This window comes from Durio zibethinus, chromosome 8 (assembly GCF_047325235.1).
Source record: "Durio zibethinus cultivar Kanyao isolate XHJ-2024 chromosome 8, ASM4732523v1, whole genome shotgun sequence".
Classification (NCBI taxonomy): domain Eukaryota; kingdom Viridiplantae; phylum Streptophyta; class Magnoliopsida; order Malvales; family Malvaceae; genus Durio; species Durio zibethinus.
Window position 1 is genome coordinate 25,907,182 of NC_143169.1, and position 20,563 is coordinate 25,927,744.

At 35.4% G+C, this 20,563-nt stretch overlaps 3 protein-coding genes across 7 annotated transcripts; 1 reads left to right on the forward strand and 2 right to left on the reverse strand.

Moving 5' to 3' along the window:
• Window positions 1–4,195: 4,195 nt before the first annotated feature.
• On the forward strand, window positions 4,196–9,997 carry LOC111278673 (homeobox-leucine zipper protein PROTODERMAL FACTOR 2-like). Of its 4 annotated transcripts, none has more exons than XM_022865300.2 (13): window positions 4,196–5,264; window positions 5,526–5,636; window positions 5,794–6,057; window positions 6,206–6,323; window positions 6,480–6,668; window positions 6,757–7,194; window positions 7,282–7,383; window positions 7,557–7,757; window positions 7,902–8,076; window positions 8,199–8,470; window positions 8,841–8,936; window positions 9,031–9,423; window positions 9,528–9,997. In XM_022865300.2, exons 3-12 carry the CDS (start codon window positions 5,837–5,839, stop codon window positions 9,394–9,396), a joined length of 2,178 nt encoding a protein of 725 aa, XP_022721035.1. In that variant the 5' UTR covers window positions 4,196–5,264; window positions 5,526–5,636; window positions 5,794–5,836; the 3' UTR covers window positions 9,397–9,423; window positions 9,528–9,997. The 4 variants fall into 4 exon arrangements, with proteins under 4 accessions (XP_022721035.1, XP_089621133.1, XP_089621132.1 ...); XM_089765007.1 differs by having other exon boundaries at window positions 4,244–5,264; window positions 5,526–5,624; window positions 9,528–9,996; XM_089765006.1 differs by having other exon boundaries at window positions 4,398–5,264; window positions 5,516–5,636; window positions 9,528–9,996.
• Window positions 9,998–11,478: 1,481 nt separating this feature from the next.
• On the reverse strand, window positions 11,479–12,378 carry LOC149517697 (uncharacterized). Its single transcript, XM_089765009.1, has 2 exons — window positions 12,198–12,378; window positions 11,479–11,907 (listed from the first exon to the last, which is right to left on the reverse strand). Exons 1-2 carry the CDS (start codon window positions 12,249–12,251, stop codon window positions 11,617–11,619), a joined length of 345 nt encoding a protein of 114 aa, XP_089621135.1. The 5' UTR covers window positions 12,252–12,378; the 3' UTR covers window positions 11,479–11,616.
• A 1,397-nt stretch (window positions 12,379–13,775) lies between these two features.
• On the reverse strand, window positions 13,776–19,602 carry LOC111278258 (polyadenylation and cleavage factor homolog 4-like). 2 transcript variants are annotated; one of them, XM_022864864.2, is made up of 7 exons: window positions 19,049–19,602; window positions 18,869–18,970; window positions 18,519–18,776; window positions 16,802–17,605; window positions 15,428–16,372; window positions 14,794–15,339; window positions 13,776–14,475 (listed from the first exon to the last, which is right to left on the reverse strand). In XM_022864864.2, exons 1-7 carry the CDS (start codon window positions 19,427–19,429, stop codon window positions 14,431–14,433), a joined length of 3,081 nt encoding a protein of 1,026 aa, XP_022720599.1. In that variant the 5' UTR covers window positions 19,430–19,602; the 3' UTR covers window positions 13,776–14,430. The 2 variants fall into 2 exon arrangements, with proteins under 2 accessions (XP_022720599.1, XP_022720600.1); XM_022864865.2 differs by having other exon boundaries at window positions 14,225–14,475; window positions 14,804–15,339.
• Window positions 19,603–20,563: the final 961 nt, after the last annotated feature.

Consider the following 20,563-nt stretch of genomic DNA (forward strand, 5'->3'; position numbering starts at 1 on the left):
TAATTAATCAACCCATTTTGAGACCAATTATACCAAAAATAATTAGATTAAACAAAAGTTAATTTAACTAATTAATACTAATAACTTAAGCTCCTTTCACTAAAACTATCATATTTCAAAATATTCAACTCAGAATTAAGATCTTTTTAATACGTTAGAAACTAGATTGATAAACTTTCTAATCATATGTGGCCCATCTTATGATTCTTTAATTTTTGAAATTCACATCATATACTACTATCAAATAACATGTATACATTCTAATAAAAAATTACACATTTATTCATAGGAAACTTCAAATTCAATTATGCTTGTTTTATCAAAAAGTAGACTCAAAGCTCAATAAGCTTTCATCCTCATGATTATTACTAACTATTATAACTCACTAGCCAAGACCTTACGTCAACTACTATAATCCATTTGCAGGGCCATATAATAATGTTTATACTAACTACTATTACTCGTTAACTAGGAACTAGTTATGGTGTCAATAATCTCACTTCCCAAAGATGGAAAAACATAGCTATCATAAAATCGTTTCTTAAACATAAATCATTTTCTTATTTTATAAACATGATCCATTATTTACATAGCAAAAACACAAAATAATCAAATGCTTGGTCCTATTTTCATATATCAAAAATAATGAAATAAAATATTTATTCATTTAGAAACATACATATATATAAGTTCGAAAACAAGCAAAGTATGTGAGATACTACTTATCTCATTTCGATTCCACCACTTAGTTTTTTTCTCAAATAATTAACAGTCTATTCAATATAATTTCAATATAATAGTAATTAATCAACCCATTTTGAGACCAATTATACCAAAAATAATTAGATTAAACAAAATTAACTCAACTAATTAATACTGGTAACTTAAGCTCTTTTCACTAAAACTATCATATTTCAAGATATTAATTCAAAATTAAAATATTTTTAATGCCTTAGAAACTAGACTTGATAAACTTTTTAACCATATATGACCCATCTTATGATTCTTTAATTTTTGAAATTCACATCATATATTGCTATCAAATAGCATGTATACATTCTAATAAAAAATTACGCATTTATTCATAAGAAACTTCAAATTCAATTCTGCTTATTTCATCAAAAAGTAAACTCAATAAACTTTCCAAACATATATGACTTAATATGTAATCCCTTATATAAAAATTAAGAGAAATTTCGTAATTCATCCCTGTTGCTCTAGGCAGCCTACATATTCTTAAATAAAAATTAAATTACTCTTCATAGAAAACTAGAAATGACTCATGTTTATTTCATTGGAAAGTAAATTTAACAAGCTTTTCAACTATATATAATAATCATAGCAATATTTTATCCCTTAATACAACTTAATATCTTAATCTATCACTATAAATAGAAGGGGTTATATGAAATAGAAATTTGATGGGGTTAGAAATAGAAATTTTCTTTTCTAACCCCGTTAAATTTCTATTTCTTATTTTTATATCAATAAAATCACATTACTAAACTTTCTCAATGCTTTTATTAGACCCTAAATAAAGTCTAAATGATTTGCTCAAACTAATTTTGAAGAGGAATATTGGATTTCCTAAAATTTTAAAGTTTCACGATTACACATTATATCTCAAGACTTAACAATCAATATTATTTCTTCAAAATTGAAGTAAATTATTTACTCACCTCTAACATATAATTCTCTTTATAGATTTTATTATTATCCTTCATATGAAAATTTTCGATTTATCTTTTTTATAAGAAAGAAAAGAGAAATAAGCCCTTTTTTTTTTCCTGATCAATTGTTGGCCAAACAAATGGTAGATGCTAATCCTATTAAAGTTGAATTATTTATTAATAGGTCTTATGCATTTTTCATTTTTTATTTAAAAATCTCTCCACTTATAAAAATATTTAAAATAGTCTTTTTTTTACGGGTATTACAAATAATATATAGTACATGTCGAGGAAAATGGAAACATGATCATCAAAGGTCAAAAACCCTAGTCAAGGGTTCATTAGACTTCATGAATTCCATTGATTTATCACAAAAAATTTTCCTTTTTGCTGTGAGATTTGTCATAGCAGAAAGGTTAAAAACTAGAAAGGGAAAAGAAAAAAGCTTCAGAGGGATTGTAACTCATCAATCAATGGGAACATAAAAGTACCTATATATATGTTATAGATTGGAAGTGCACCAATCGTCCGAATAAAAAACTTAAACTCAGACAAAATGTAAAGACCTGCGACTGTATACTAACAAAAAAAAAAAAAACAAACTTGTTATAGATGTCTTAGTTAGCAACAGGTTGGGATTGCAGCTAGTACTAGTGTCACGCCCTGGGCGGGGTCGGAGCCCGTGACACTAGTCCCTTGCTTCTTCCATGGATTCAGTTTGCATATGGTTAATCGGTTTTTGACACATGCACGAACTCATTTCAAACAGTGTGTTAATGATAGGAATGAGGAGGCCCCATGGAAAATATATGAGCTCAAGACTTAAAAATTTGATAAAAACGTCAAATAAGGTCATTATTGTTATTGAAAACAAGGGCCAATGTATTTTTGAAAAATTCACAAAACTAATGACTGGGTTTTCCACTTAAAAAGAAGATGCTGGACTTATAAATGATGGGTCACATTTTTTAAGACAGAGATAGGAAGGGAGAGAGATAATGCTACGTTCTAGTTATTGTGTGGGGGCTAAAGATTATAGCCATCAGCACTTTACCATATAAGATCGATATATACCTTAATAATATTATATTAGACTTTGCTTTCAATAGTTGAGGGAATATATAGAAGATATATCTATAATTCTTGAAAGTGTAAGAATAATTACAATATTAATTCTTATGTGGTTTTCTTATCACCAAAAAAAAAAAAAAAAAATCAAGAGTAGGAGGGGAAATTATACGTGCACATATCAGATGGCCATTATTCTTTCTTTGCAAAATCTACTTATTAGAGTGTGAAACACTATATGTTCAACGAATTTTTCTTTCCTATCTAATATGAGATTGATATATTTTGTTTATTCTCTTTAAACATTTGGTGTGACATACAATCCTATTCTCATGCATAAATGATAATATCATGTTTCCCCACAGAATATAATGGCTATATCTTTTGCAATTTTCCAAGATATTGATTGTTGATAAATATGGCCTTGACCATGAGGTACCCTCATGCAAAATTCCAAACGAGCCGCAAAAATCCCAACAAATTACAAATCCTGTTTCGCTTTTTGGCTTCTATCTTTTTTTCCGTAGACAAACCATGCAAAAGAACAACTACCCAAACACAAAATTAAGCAAAATCTTGGGTACATGCCGAGCTGATGGTTTTTCCATATATATATATATATATATATAATGACCTTGAATTGTCGATGCTGTACTGCATCAATTTTATTTTATTTTTTCTAGGTTGACATATTAGTGGAAGCCAGGACAATAATTAATTTGGTTGAAATATTTTAAACATTCTGAATTCACAAAGCCAAACGTTATAATAAGACATCTGTTTATGCATTTGTTTGTACTTTTCAAGAAAGTCAAGGATGAAGGCTGAGTTAGGAACAAAAATAAAAAGGATGTACCTACGTAAGTTGGTAGGTGACCAGTTTTAAAAAGCGGGTTTTTGTGAAAGAGAAATAGACCCTACAGGATTATTTATGACTTTGTTGTCATAATAACTAGTAGCATATAAAATAGAAAGGCTTCTTAAATATATAAATGGGATTTTGTCTGATATTATATATATATATGAATCAACCAGGGATGACAGAAGCAAAAATGAAATTTCATTTCTTCTACCAGCTGCTATTTATAGTTTGCAGGGTACTTTTTATTTATTTATTTATTTATATATTTTTCCTTTCTATTAGTCTAAATATACATACATATAAGTGTGTATGTATATACAAAATAAATACATATATATGTATGTATATAATACAAATACGTATGTATCTTCAATGGATATTATCTATGATCTAAGACATTGCTTCTTTTTATCTTATGCAAAAATGAGTGGACAAAATTTTAAATTATTAATTTGTATATCTAATGTATTTATATGCTTAATTATTAAAAAAAAAAAAACTTTCAATTCAATAATGAAAAAGTAACAGTGGAAATTAGTTGAAAGCTTGGAGGCAAGAAGCCCAAATTCATCTCACCACACTTGCAAGGAAATTCACCACACTTTTGCAGGGAAATTTAAACAAAGGGAAGGGACGGGAAGATGCCTTTTCTCTTTGTCTATCTAAAGTTTATCTCTTGCAATTACACCTCTCACCCTTCATTAATGCTATTGCACCGGCACAATACACTGTGAAATAACTCCATAATTAGCTGCCACATCCTCTCTTCATTTTCCTCAACCCTTTCTCACTCTTTTGATTTTGTCTTCTCTTTTTCCTCGTCCGCTCCTCCACCTCCGCTTAGTCTATGTCAAAAACCATCCTCTTAGCCCCCAGAGGTGTTTTTTCCAGTGACCCTAAATTTAAAAACCCACTCTAAACCTTCTTTCATGAATCTTTCTTAAGAAAGTTCAAAAGGGTTTCTCATGTGTTTTGAGTTGACCCCCAAAGCCTAGCTGCCTTCATTTGTTTCCACTCTTAACTGACAAACCTATTCCTTTCCCTGGACCTTTTTGTTAGCAGTATACCTTTGTTTACAACATATAAGAATATTCCCTCATTCTCTCTTTCATATCTCTTCTAGTTATCTGGGTTTTTTTTTTTTTTCCTTTTGAAGAAGGTTTTCCATTGTTATTTTGCCAAGAAAAGGAGAGCCCACGAAGCGTTTAATAGGGTACAGTAGGATCCTAGTTGAGCGTTACAATATTCGGTTTGGGGGTTTGGCTTTTGAAAATTGGTGCGTCAAAGGGGTTTCTCACAGAGTCAACACTGCTATATATATTTTTTTATATCCAGCCTTTTCGCACGTAAGCTGAGACTTTTTGGTAGACTAAAACCATAGTCATTTATGTTGTTTTGCAACTTGGAATAATCTCATAAGCTTAGCCCAGAGAAAACCAGAGAATCAATTAAAATCAACCCAGAAACCTCCAATATAGGAATCCAAAGCCAAAACCCAACAAGCAAAGAGAGAAAATGTATGCTGCTGGTTAAGGTTTCAGAGGTGATTAATTAGTTACCTATGTCTCCCAAGATGATGCTTCCAGAAAGCGACTTACCTCCTCGCTTAACACAAGAAAATTGTTGCTCCAAGTTCTCAGCCCCCTTTGCCAACAATCTATAAGGTAATTTTCTTTCCTGATTTTCCCCCTTTTTCTGCTCTTCTTTCTCTTCCAGTTTCTCTTGTTCCATTGATCCATTCATAGCTAAGACCGTACACTTATTTATATTTTAGGAGCAGCTTTTGGTTAATTCATCGTTTTACATTCATAGTATATGCTATGCAATTTAGTATATACACTTCTTTTTAATACCCTTTCTTTAAATTAAAATTAACTTTAACTTGTACTAGCAATCGGTTTAATTAAATATATAGTTGTTTTCAGCTTGGGTATTAAGAGTATTTCAAGAAAAATCGTTCTCGATAAACGAACATGGTTTACAGCAGTCTCTCCATGGTTTACCTGCCCTAGAAAGTTTCTACGGTACGCTTCCAGGTATTATGCACTGTGTTTTTTACCTTAGTTTGTCTTCCTTCGTCACGTACTTGTCATTTTTTTCTTCGTTTATTATTCCTTTTAACAGTTTTACAGTTTCTTTCACCGTCTCTTTTTTTTTTTTTTCTTTTCCTGAGCTTGTTTATTCTCTTGGCAGAATCCAAAAATCTATAGCGTCGACATTTTAGCAATTTGTTGACATGTTCAGTCCAAACTTATTTGAGAGTCCCCATATGTTCGAAATGACCCATAAGACCTTTGAAAGTGAACTGATGGGGAAGATCAGGGACGATGATTATGAGACTAAATCAGGTACTGAAACCATGGATGCTCCCTCGGGAGATGATCAGGATCCTAACCAGCGCACGAAAACGAAGCGTTACCATCGGCACACCCAGCGTCAAATCCAGGAGATGGAAGCGTGAGTCCTTTTTCTCTTACAATGTCTATGTGTGCCATTGGATGTCTATATACAAGAAATTAGAGATGAGAGTGAGAGGCAGATTAAAAAAGCTCGTTCTTCTTAGGAGAGTTGATTTTTTTTGGGTTTTTGAAACTGTGTTTCTCAGATTCTTTAAGGAGTGCCCTCACCCAGATGATAAGCAAAGGAAGGAGCTGAGCCGCGAGCTAGGGTTAGAACCTCTACAAGTCAAGTTTTGGTTCCAAAACAAGCGCACCCAAATGAAGGTATACTTCCATCTATAAAGTGCAAAATCAGGAGCTCTAATATGCTTTCTATAAGTATTTATACTTATTTTCTATGTAAGTTTTTTTTGTCTATGTAGTAAGCTTTTTATATGCAGCACTTCCTTGCTTAATTGCTAAACTTCACCTTCATTACAGGCCCAACATGAACGCCATGAAAATGCTATATTAAATGCTGAGAATGAAAAACTCCGTGCTGAGAACAATAGGTACAAGGAAGCTCTTAGCAATGCTACATGCCCCAACTGTGGAGGCCCAGCTGCTCTCGGAGAGATGTCATTTGATGAGCAGCATTTGAGAATAGAAAATTCCCGGTTGAAGGAAGAGGTGACTGGAAAATGTTACAGCGTCCCTTGTTATTGTCAAGTTACTTAGTTTGTGATGCTTATTCAATTTTTCTATTCTTCTGTTACAGATTGATAGGATATCTGGAGCAGCTGCTAAATACGTTGGCAAGCCTTTGACTTCCTTTCCTCACCTTTCTACTCATTTACATTCACGTTCTCTTAATCTTGGAGCTAGCAATTTTGGGACACAATCAGGGTTTGTAGGAGACATGTATGGAGGCAGTGATCTTCTAAGGTCGGTATCTGGGCCTACAGAAGCAGATAAGCCCATGATTGTGGAGCTTGCAGTTGCGGCAATGGAGGAACTAATCAGAATGGCCCATTCTGGGCTGCCGTTGTGGGTTCCTGGGGAGAATTCTACAGATGTGTTGAATGAAGATGAATACTTGAGAACTTTCCCTAGGGGAATTGGACCAAAACCTTTGGGTTTGAGATCTGAAGCTTCAAGGGAATCTGCTGTCGTCATCATGAATCATGTCAACCTAGTTGAGATTCTCATGGATGTGGTAGGATTTTCTTTTGATATTTGGATTCGTTATCTAAATATTTAGTCCCACCTCTATTTATTTCTGATTTAAATAATTGATTTTCAGAATCAATGGTCTAGTGTGTTTTGCGGTATTGTTTCAAGGGCTATGACTCTAGAAGTCCTATCAACTGGTGTAGCAGGAAACTACAATGGAGCCTTGCAAGTGGTACTAAGTACTTCAATTTTGTTTTGCTTTTCAAAACCATTTCATTCTAATAATTTTGTCATACATGATAACTTGTGGTAGTTGAAGACAAAAATTGAGAAGGTACTAGTAGAGGTCATGCATTTCCTTCCTTTAGCTTTTGAAAGCATACCTATAATATCGAGCATTTTCAGATGACGGCTGAGTTTCAAGTACCTTCACCACTTGTACCAACTCGGGAAAATTATTTCGTGAGGTATTGTAAGCAGCACACTGACGGAACTTGGGCAGTGGTTGATGTTTCCTTGGATAATTTACGCCCCAGTCCAATGTCCAAGTGTAGAAGAAGGCCGTCAGGATGTTTGATCCAAGAATTGCCAAATGGATACTCAAAGGTAATTACTCTTTATTTCAACATATCGGCTGCACTTAAGTGGCCTTAAATCTTTAGTGTAGATTCCCCTGTTCATTTCATGGTTATATAAGTATATCTAGCAGGCGAATTCATTTAATCATGTCATATTTTCTTGATACATCAGGTTACATGGGTTGAGCATGTAGAAGTGGATGATAGAACTGCCCACAACATGTACAGACCATTAATTAATTCTGGTCTAGCTTTCGGAGCAAAACGTTGGGTGGCAACATTAGATCGACAGTGTGAACGTCTTGCAAGTTCAATGGCCAGTAACATTCCGGCTGGGGATCTATGCGGTAAAAGCATATATATTAACCCCTTTTCTTATTTTACTCGGAAACCTTTTAGAAATAATAAATTGCCCTTGCAATGCATTTCATTTTCTGTTTTGTTAACCATTTCAATTCTTGTTCTGCAGTTATAACAAGCCCAGAAGGGAGGAAGAGTATGTTGAAGTTGGCAGAGAGGATGGTGACTAGCTTTTGTACCGGCGTTGGTGCTTCTACTGCCCATGCTTGGACAACTTTGTCAGCAACTGGTTCTGATGATGTTAAAGTTATGACCAGGAAGAGTATGGATGATCCAGGCAGGCCTCCTGGTATTGTGCTAAGTGCTGCGACTTCCTTCTGGATCCCAGTTCCACCAAAGAGGGTTTTTGATTTCCTTCGGGATGAGAACTCTCGAAGTGAGGTAAACAAACACAATCATGAAGCTTTCAATTAAGCATTTGCACAGTTACTTCTATCACAATAAATGGCAGCAATGAAAAAGGGACAGGATAGTACTAAAGTTGTTCGCTTGTTAGTTAAAAGGAGGCATGGAATGGACTTTGGAGAATTCAATCCTTTTGTCAACATATTTTTGGAAAATTGAAAAAGTTTTCATTATTTTATCAACATCTTCAAGATCAATCATCATACATCGCACTTAACATATGTTTTCTTATGCATTTCGATATTTTCTCTACATTGCCCCAATTCAAGGGGCAATTTTAACCTTACATGTAACACTTTTCTTTAGAATATTGCATTAATTTGGACTTTTTAACTTGAATTTATAGTGGGATATCCTTTCAAATGGTGGTCTCGTTCAAGAAATGGCTCACATAGCTAATGGTCGTGATCCAGGCAATTGTGTCTCCTTACTGCGCGTAAATGTAAGTTGACATTTCCATTAATATTGGTAATCCTATCTCAAAAACTACGAATCATCGATTAAGCTAACACTTCAAATTGTAAACTAACTTGCAGAGTGCAAACTCTAGCCAAAGCAACATGTTGATACTGCAAGAGAGCTGTAGTGATGTCACAGGCTCATATGTGATTTATGCCCCAGTTGATATTATTTCTATGAACGTGGTCTTAAGTGGTGGCGATCCAGATTATGTTGCGCTTCTACCATCAGGTTTTGCAATACTTCCCGACGGTCCAGGACTTAACGGAGGAGGAATTCTAGAAATCGGTTCTGGTGGCTCTCTCCTCACTGTTGCCTTCCAGATTTTAGTTGATTCAGTTCCAACAGCAAAACTCTCTCTTGGATCGGTGGCTACTGTCAGTAGTCTAATTAAATGCACAGTTGAAAGGATCAGGGCTGCGGTCATGTGTGATAATGCCTGATCCGATCAAAAGTGTTATAGTATTGTGGTGAGCATTCAACTTAATTAATTTCATTAGTACTATTTTTGGACGCATTTCACAATGGTTTGTTCTCCCCCTTTTAACCTTTTTTTTTTTTTTTTGTGCTGCAGCGGGAACAAGAGGAGGAAGAGAAGGGAATTGAAAGAAAAGAAATGGTGTTTGCCTCAAAACATAACGAAGAAGTCAAGAACGCACCTTTCATGATCCTTGCCTCGTGTTTATAAGAAGAAGAATCACCACCCTGCAAGGGTAATAGGTTCGGGAATTGACTTTGCCAAACAAAGATCAAAGTTAACTCGGGCCTAATAAATATGTTAGGAGAACTCACCATTTTGTGGCCATAGGCTAAGTCTTAAGACTAAGAGTTATTGTGGGAGTGGTTAGATGAAATGATCTAATTTCTTTTCCTTACTTATGGTTTCATGTGTTTCGTGTTGAAGCATTAGACTCACACCCCATTAACAAACATTTGTTTCTGCTTTATGTTTTGGTAGTTTTGCAATTAATGAATAACTGTTGCTTTGCTACTTTGTCTTGTGCAACTAATAACAGGTTTACCTTCTTTCGTGTCCTTTTCTCTTACCCCTGCTGTTTTTGATTGGTGGAAAAGAAAATGGCTAGGTAGAATTGCATATTTTTTCTAGCAGTTGGACATCAATAGAACTTATTTATAGCCTTGGATACTCGAAACAATTCAAAAATTATGCTAAAAGATCATCATATTCCCTCTAATATAGCAATAGATGATTGAGGTGCAAGATACAATCCTACTAATTTTCTCTTTCCGAAGGAAACAGATTACTCTAACTATTGCCATGTTTTGAATTCTAGCAAGGATGAATCCGCAATTGGAGAGCCTTATGTCAAACGTTCTCATGATGACCATAAACTCTTTTTCTAATTAACAAATTTCTATTAAGGGGATACCATATTCTTATTTGATAGCTTTTCCTTTTTATATATTTGGATGCATATCAGCATATCTTCCTTTGCCTACCAAGAATTATTAACAAAGGTAGCTTTGGCTATAAAAGGATTGGTATTGGGCCATGAGAATGCAAATGCCCTAATAATTGCCTGAAATAATCAGTGATTTCCTTTCGAATTTCAATCCAATATTCTTCTGTTTCTTTTTTCTTGCCTACTCAAAAAGTAACAAACTATCAACTTCCTTATCAAAGGAAGAGAAACAAAGAAAATGACAACTAATCCATTCATATATAGTTCATGAAATATTAGAGTGTTATCTGTATATTACCCACAAAATATTAAACAAATTTTGTAGGTGTGAATTATATTCTACCAATCCAAGCTCCAACCTGTGGAAAAGAACAAGGTCACGCTCGTGGGAAGAATTGGGAATCATTGAAGCAATCATGGTGTGTCTGTCCCAATAGCTATTTACCTTAGGTGAAGCGTACATCACTAGACAAAGATAGCAGCTACTTATTAAGTAGACAATTGAATACAAGGAGCATTAAAATGCAGCAGACTTTTTTTTTTTTTTTTTAATTATCTTTTTCTACTTGTATCTATATATATCTGTCAATACATACTGTGGAGCAAAAGTGGTTGAAACTAATAAATAGATATCAAAACTTTTCCAGGGAGAGAGGGGCCCTGAAGCTGAATCTTTCTGCTGGTGCCTCAGTCCGACAGATGTAAATAACAACGACTTAATTTCCTAGCTTTTAAAAAAGTTCAAAAAGGGAATGAATTCCCTGGATTTTTCCTTTTTCCTATCAATGAAACGAGCAAATAGGTATGGTAAAATTGAATTCCCTCCTTCCATTGTTTCTGGGTTCAGGCTCATTTGACATGTTGCTATCATTTCCATTTTCAATTCAGTCTGTATTAATGGTCCTCCTGCAAATCTAGCTTCTCATCTTTTCAGCCTTTGCCATGGTATTTTTTTTCGGTAGGTGATAAAGCTCCAAGTCCGGAAAACTCTTGATCAGAAGGATACTAGCTAGTTGCTATATACAGACGAAAACTTGGAATGTCTTGTAGAAGATTTTCTATACACATTGCCATATATCCTTTGCTACCCCAACTTAATTTATTTTTCTTGCTTTTTGTTGAATACAGTGTTTCCTAATTCTGATGTTTGTGTCCTTTTGAAACAAGTTGAAATGGTAATACAATCTTAACTATTGGTAGTAACTAAAAAACCAATTAACAGTGTAAAGCAACAGAGAATCAAACAAACATCTCATTGGTCCATGAAAACATATCTGATATCTTCTTAAAGTAATGCAATATGAAGATGGGAATGCAAACAGAAGGGTTGCTGAAAAAGGAATTTTTCACCAAATTGTTACACCAAGTTTCCGCTAATAGAGAAAACTTGCCTTTTGTGCTGCAATAAAACCTCAGTTTAATTTGATGACGTTTGGTTGTGCCCCTAGACAATTGTACTGTTGATGGCCGTGGAGCCAAAGACTGTAGCTGCTTCTGCAAGCTGCTATTGCTGCTGCTGCTGGTGGCTGCCTGCACGATAATCGAAAACATTGATTTTTCTGAGTCATGGTAACATATACAATGGCAACGGTGTCTACTAAAACAGATAGTTGTGTACTGCAGTAGCCATTAATTTTGTCTAAAGAAGATCAGCTACCAATATTTTTAAATTGTCGGAGAAACTTAATAAGGAACAGACCATACCTATCTTCAAATTTTCATTAACCCGAATTACTGATGATGGTTAGAGAAATATTGCACGACTTAGTTATTTATAACATTGATTGATAAAGGCTAAAAAAACCAGTTATCAGCCTTGCCTGATTCTCCTCTTCTTGCTTTCCTGCTTTTTTGTATGTCTTCTTCTCTATCATGGCCTTCTTCCTTTGCTGTAGACAGATCAAAGTTGAAGAGAATGGATAGATACTGGTGTTTCTTGTTATACTGCTGTGCCTTTATTGAATTAATTAGAGAAATGAAGCTGTTTAGATTGGCCTTACTTTTTCTATTGGATAACCCTGCCTAGTTAAATGCAAAAAATGAAGCGGTTGATTCCTGTAAATATTGCTGATTAATGACCCGAAGGTCCAATTTAAAATTGAAGGTTATAATCCATGACCATAACTATATATCAAATTAACTTGCCTGAACAAATTAATGTATACAACGAAACTTTTAATATATGTTGGCAATGGATAAGTACATTTTTTTTTTTTTTTTTGGGTTTGATGAAGGCTACCAGGGTCCTTGTAGGATGAGACTGTAAAATTTAGCAGACAGGACCACAAGGGCAGCCAAGCGGGAATTAAAGCAGGGGCAGAGCAAGCATAACCAATTCGTTTAAAACCTGTCAAGTTGGCAGGCTCCACGAATTTATATCAGCTCATCAATGAGCAGTCTCCTCCACGTTTGGGCCATCAATATCCAGGTAAAAAGGTAGTAGTAATAATTACTGAAATAAGAGTAAGGTATGTAGAAGGGACGATGATATATTTATCAATGACCAGTACCCAACTTTATTCATTTTGATCAGTCAATAATCAACTGTAAAACTCGTTTGATGAATTGTTATGAGAAAATGAACACAGCTAACTGCCTGGTATCTATCTTCACGTTCGTGATACGATGGTAACACTTTTTCGAGGGCAAAATTCAATTGTTTGGGCTTGTTTTGGCGGAGATCAGAATGTCAGAGCTATATCAGACATGTTCGCTCAATTTAAGCTCAAGCCCAAACTTGCATACTGAAATCCATCAGGCTGCCCTTAGTTGGCTTCAAACTCTGACTTCTTCAATGTCCACTCTGTTCTGTAATAGGGTCTTGCAATATTACTTAAATTAAGCTGTTAGTTGGTCATGAATTTGCCCATGGATCTTGGCCTGATATGGTCATGTAGTACCCCTTTTTTATTTGGACCCAAGGATAAGATCCCTTCTTGTTTATTATTCACAATTTTCATAATTTATGGTTGAGTTGTGTGAATGATGCTGAATTTTTAATTAAACAATTACTAAAATATTTTCAATACGTGAATATTTAGATTTTCGATTTGAAATTTTTAATGCAAATTTTGGAGAGCTAAGATCGATTATTTTATATGCTGTGGAAAAAATTTCTAATTCAAAAAAGTTTGTTAATAATCATATAATCTCATATAATTTGTTAATAAAATATTATATTTTAATTTCAATAAGACAATAATCATAATTCAATTTTTGACAGCAGCAAATATCAAAATAATTTTCTACTATACTATTTATAAGAAAAAAAAAAATTTCTACTTAATTTTATTATTGAAAGTTCTTCCTTGTTACAGTGCATAATGACGCTATAATGAAAATTTTGCAGGATAATGCAAAATTAAAAGGGGAAAAAAATACAGAGAAGACACCCATAATTCGGTACTAAACATTATATTAGCATATATTATTGTTATTATGATTCGTTACATGAAAAATTTGCAACCTAAGGGAGAAGGAATTGGAGAGTCCTTAAGTATTCATAAAATCTGCTGCTGCTGCTGCTGCTGCTTCAATCAGTTCATCAGCCAAGATATGAGCCAAAGACTGCATTTTCTAACAGCATCTGCAAATTGAAATTGCCATGTGACCCTGTAGAATATCACAAGGAGAAACAAAAAAAAAAATTATACATTACAGATCCGCAGCTCGTTTGAGTACTACATACATGGTCAAAACTGAAAAGAGACACGGTGAACGGAGCAATACTCCCCATGTAACATTTTAAGGATTCTTGTTGTGACTGTTGACACATAAAAGAATGTTTAAACCGTTCCTCCGGATCTTTTTGCAGGAAAGAAATAAGGAGTATGCCACAAATTAAGGATGCGAGAGAATCTGTAACCTTTTCTTTTTTTCTTTTTTTTTTTTGCTGCACGATATCGTGCATGGTACAAGTCCAACTATTCATGTACAAGGTTCTGGTATGTCACCAAGCTATTGCAACCACCATCACTAGGATTAAACTAAGAGCATACCACTAACATGAAACTCAAACTAAGTTACATAAGCTTAGAAGCCGACTAACAAGGTTTAACTCCGCAATCTTTTTCTTTGACTAGTGTCCTCAGAATTTCCCTGCAAGTAACAAGGAGAAAGAAAATATAAGATAAAAGAATGAATGCTAAAATATTTAAAAGAGAAGTTTCCCCATTCCATTCTGCTTCTAAATTTTATTTAAGTATTCAGTTCCACAATAACATTGCTTTCCATGATTAATGCACTAAATGCATTTAACCCTGAACTGAAGATATTAAGCTAGCAGAGAAAGATCTCTTGAACCATTAGGGAACTGAAAATGGAATTGAATAAGGTAATAAATAACATAAATGATCTACTAAAGATAAAACAAATATGGGAATGCAATTTGGAGGCAAAGATAAAAAAAATGCATACCCCATCATACCGTACAAAATCTTCAGGAGGAACCACACTAGATTCTGACCTGCATTTAGCATGCACTATGGGTCCTAACTGTGATCTATCCATGCCATCAAATGATCCATTGGGTGCATTCATGTAGACAGCACCCCTATACATCCACTCCTCCATTTCATCACTATAGAAATCATCAAAAGGCTCACCACATAACGCACATGCATTCTGATCTTCATCAGCAGGAACTGCCAATTCTTCATCATCTTTCTCTACAATGTTCTCAGTGGGTAAAAATCCAGGAACTGCATCAGTTCCCAGAGCTTCAGCACCACTAAGCCACATACTGGCACTCACAAACCAATTCCGTGAAGGTTTCTGCTTACGGTGCTTAGACATCCGGTTTCTGGTCACATGCCAATCCATATGAGAACTGTGTTCCTCTTGGAACTTGAATCGAAGGCCACATGTTGTGCACTGCCTCGGAAGATCAGCATATAAAGCACTTATTGCAGACTCATATCGCACTTTGAGAAGATCTGCATTAAACTCAAGTCCAACAGAATCCTACAAAATAAATTGCTTCATTGAGATACAACCTTATTGAATAAGAAATACACGTATAAGTACAGAATAATCTCACCAAAATAAGTACCTGTATGGGCATTGGTTTTGCCAATGAGATCAAACCTTGAACCATGAGGGAACTAATCAAACCAGAAAATGCACCACTCTGTGATTGGTTACCTGCATTTTGAGTGGCAGGCATCATTTGAGATGCAGGAGGTGGACCAGGAGGAAGAGGTGGCAAGGCTCCACCCTGTAAATGCAAAGAGCCAGTTGGCATATTTGGGATTGACAAAGGAGGCTGTGCAACAGGTATTGGATTAGATGGGACCATACTGATGACAGCACCATGTATTTGTGGAGTGTATCCATGATTCAGGGATGGTGCCAGTAAGCGTGGTGGTAATGGTGTTGTCACAGATGAAAGGAGACTTTCTCGAACCTCCTGCGAAGGAAGAAAGCGTGGCTGTAAAGAAGTTGCATGCAACTGGTTTTGCTTTTGCAAAGCAGGGCGTTGATCAGGTGGAACCCTTGTTAAGCTTTGCTTGTTGATTTCAAAACTATCAAACTGTTCAGGCATATATGAATGTTTATTTTGACCCTGATTCCTGACAGCATTGATAGGATTGATAGAATCAAACTGACTCCTATTATGCTGCTGCAGTGAATAATTAGAGTGCATGGTTGGTGGCTGAGATTTATGAACATCCACAGGAGGCCATACCCCTGTTGTTGTTGGTATAATGGCTGGCCGAGCTCCAATAGTAACCGGGCCAAGGCTAGAAGAACCAGTTCTTGGAACAACAGCTGGAGGCCTAACAAATTGTGAACCACCATCAGGTAATTTGTCAATAAGAGGAACAACTTTCCGGCCACCTAACGAGGATATGCCACCAGGTAAAAAGGGTGTTTGAAAATCCCTTCCTCTTCCTTTGGCATGAAGGGTGTCTGATGACTGAGAAAAAAGGTACGAGGAATTCCAAGCCTCCGGAGGATGATGTGAATGCAAAATCCGATTTGATCCATGACCAGACTGCAGAAAACATATTCGAATATGTGAATGTGAGAAGAAAGATGTCAACCAACTAGATAAGCATTAAATAAACAAGAGAAGACGCTGTAATCTAGCAATTGATACAGAAAATGGTGTCTGGAAATCCAGAGAGAACAGGACAACAGAAATAAAAAAGCATAGAAAGCCAAACTGGCTGCAAAAGGAACCCAACCATCATGATTCATAAGATTTAATTGTTTAAATCATCCATATCAAATTCAGTTAGGGGTTGATGATGGAAAAATCAACAGTAATGAAGACTAGAATATCCACACCATTCTACATAAAGGGAACAACGAGAAGGGAGGAAACAAACTTTTCCAAGTACAAATATAATTTGATTCATATTATAACTAACAAGGATGCTTAAACAACAAAGGGTACAGATGAAAAGTTGAACAAGCATACACTCAGTGAAGGGACTGAATCTTCAGGAATTGCCGAAGAATCATCAAAAAGGGATAGCTGAGTTTGAGTAGTGTGGCTGCTCCTACTATTAGATTCCAAGCGGGCAGGCCTTGCCCCAATGCTTCCAAAAGTTGGAACTGATGACAATGAAAAATCATTGCTCCTATGGTCTGCTAATGTAGGGCTCATATCTTCCCAATCAAACTCTTCCTCTTCAGTACTCTGCCATGATCTTGGAGTCACCTTATTCCCCATTCCATTTACATCCAGCCGTTCAACCTGTAATGGCTTGCTGTTAGAAATTCCTTTTCCTCTATCATTACCATATGCATCTATTAAAGCCCTGGGAGTTTGACGCTCATGTCCATTGCTAAGCTTGTATGCATTTAAAGAACTTTCAGAACGATTATAGTAATCATCATAAAAGTGCTTCCTCTGCCGCTCCCTTGTCTCCTCATCTCTGATGATAGCTCTTGCATGTTCATAATCAGAGACAGGACGAGATGGAGAGGCTCCCTCAACAAACCTTCTAGGAGAATCATCTGATACAAGATCATCAATTTCTGATGATAAAAGTCTGTCAGATCCAATCGTTGAAACTCTGGAAGCTGGAGAAAATTGTGATTTATTAGCCCCAATTGCTACAGAAGTACGGCCAATATTTCTGGTTGTGCTCAACCTTTGCACTCCAACATGTGAGGACGGAACCTCTGTATGATCAGAATCAAATTCATCATATCCAATCGAATGTTTCTGACCATACAATTTCAGACCTGCAGATGCGCCTCTTACATTCTGAGGATTCTGCAAATATTGCAAACATTACACACTTCAGATGCCATTCTGTACAATGCACATGCATATATGATGCGTGTAAAATCACATCAATAATAGAAGTTTTAAAACGATTTCTCAATAAGTTTACCAGTCAGGGAATCATAATAAAATCACAAGCAGGAAAATCATAGGGGTCAAAAGATATACTAAACAAAAATCAACAGGAAAAGGAAGCATATGGCTCAACTCAAAATTTGAAAGGAAAAGGAGGGGAAAAAGAAGGAACCTATAAACAAAAATTAACAATACAAGGAAAAGGTCTTAAGTTTTTTAGTCACCAAAAACATATAAGCACAGAGGAAACGAGAATAAGCCTTCCCCACCCCCTCCCCCAATCCCTCAAAAAAAAAAGAATAATAAGTTAATAAACCAGTTGATTTCCAATAGAATTTGAGTTTAGATCTACAAGTTTCTTAAAGTAATTGCACTTTGACTGCTTGCTCTTCTTCAACTCAGTTGTTCTTCTCTTGGAATTCTAGAACTAAAAAGCTTGGTCATTCCAATCACTAACACAGATCAGAAGTTAAAACTAGCAGTACCATCACTCGCTGCAGACCCATGTTAACCTCTCATCTCATACTGAAATTCAAACTAATTTTCAACAAATATCTTAAACAAAACAAATCCTAATACATCAATTGCCCTTAATATTCTGCCAACCTAATCCCTTTATTCCGGCCTATTCCTAGAGATCAGTAATTCCATCCAGAAGGATCTAATTCAACGATTTTTTTTTCAACTTTTTCATTGTTTCCCTAAATAGTGACATTCATAAAGACTACAGAACAAAGCTACGCCCAAGAATTGAAACAACAGTCTGACAATCATGTTCCAGTAAAAGAGAGGATATGAAGAACAGAGTTTTTATCAAAAAGCTTACACTATCTGCACCTGACTGTTGTTCCAACTGCCGCAAGTACTTAGGATTAACATGTATGCCATGTGTTGGACGAGGCGATTCAGAAGACCGCAAGGCAGTTACACCAGATGATTGTTGGTTATCTGATTGACAAAATTGCAACTGCATCTCTATTTTACTGAGGACAGAAGGTGGAAAAACTGCTGACCACGTGCCGAAGAGATGGCGCATAGCAGGATGCAAATTAGGGTTAACTTGTCTGTATGCCTCGCAGAAAACCTAATCAAATTAAAACAAAAACAAAAAAAAAAATCAACATTAAGCTGATAATAAGGAAATGAACTTCACCGAAAATGTTGCCGATGACTCACCTCTGGCAAACGGGAAGAGAAATGCCTAACATATTCTCGGCCAATATTTTTTACAATGCTATCTAATAGATATAAAGAAGGAAGCTTCTGCTCTACTGGAACCTGAAAGCAATAAAATTGAAGTTGGTTTTATGTCCAATTAACTTGGCAATTACAACGCAAACCCTAATTTTGACTAACCTCAACAATTCGTACGCAAATAGCGTTGGCAATGCCTTTGCCGTGCTCCCGCTGTTCACCGGCGATGATCGTGAGATCCGTAATAGTCGGTTTCGAATTGAAAGTTAGTTCCGATAACACAGCCTCGTAAAGCTGAACAATCTCCTCCGTACTCGGCGTTGCTCCCACCTCATCATCACCACCACCACCGCCGGAAACCCTAAGCTCATCTTCCCGTTGCTTCAATAGAGCCTTAAACCGTTCCAATATCGATGGGAGTTGCTTTTGGGCTAGCTCATTGGACATGGCCTTGCTGCTATTGCTACTGTTGTTATTGGTTGCAGGGAAAGATGATAAATTTCTAGGGTTTTCTTGGAAAAGTAGGATTTTCTCTGATTCCATACAGGTTTCAGAGAAAACTTAGCGGAGCTGTAAAGGGATTAGGGCTTCCGGCCCACCGTGAAACGGTGAGGATTGAATTAGGGTTTTTGTTGCCAGCATCTAACAACAAAACAGATACAGTTTAATATGTCTCAAAAATGAGATTTTTTTTTTTTTAATCTTTCTTTTTTGACAGAGATGAGAGAAGACAATAAAATCATACTAATTTCCTTGACTTGGTTTAATCCACGGTTGAGGCGAAAAGGAAAGGTTTTTTGGCTAAAACATGGGGCCCACAACTATCATATGACGTGGAGGTTATTGCCAAGCATGTATATAGCAATCCAAGATACGTCGGATTCTTATTCGATCAAATTTTTAATTGAGTTTTGGTTAAAATCGGATTTTTAAAAAAAAAAATCAAGGTTGAATTGATTACGACTTTTATACAAACTCGTCTCGAGATATATATATATATATATATAATTTTTTATTATTTAATTTTATATTTATATATTTATTTAATTTTATATTTATATTAAAAAATAATATTTTATTAATTTTTTGATGATATTGATTGTAAATTTAAACATGTACGGTACAGATTGAATTTAAATCTAAAAATAATATTTTAATATCAAATCAAATATTAAATTTATAAAATCAGCTCACGAGAAAAACCCGACCCGACAAGCCATGCATAACGCTGATTTCGGTGAGCAGGGATACACAGAATAATAATAATCTAACCATCCAATAAAAGTGGAAAGAATCGGACGGTTATTATCGTTTGGAAACCTAGTAGACAAGATTGTTCAAGGGGGGGGGGGGATATGAACATTTGAGCACTTGACTGACTCTCTCAAGCTTTAACATCCTTTCAAAATTGGGACAGCAAACAAAGCAAAGCAAGCATACGACTGCGAATCCAAGAACAAAGGTTAGAAAATATCTCTTGCTTCCAGTTCCTTTTTTTTCTTGTTTGGTTGTCTCTTAGGCTTGTTTGTCCAATTTCAACAGTTAAAGCACCATACAACGTTGGATTACTGGAAGTTCTGTTTTCTTTTCTACATTTATGGTTTATAATGATGATGATTCTGTGTTTGACAAAGATAATTTGTTTCAGGGAAGCTGCGATAATCTTGGATATTAGCT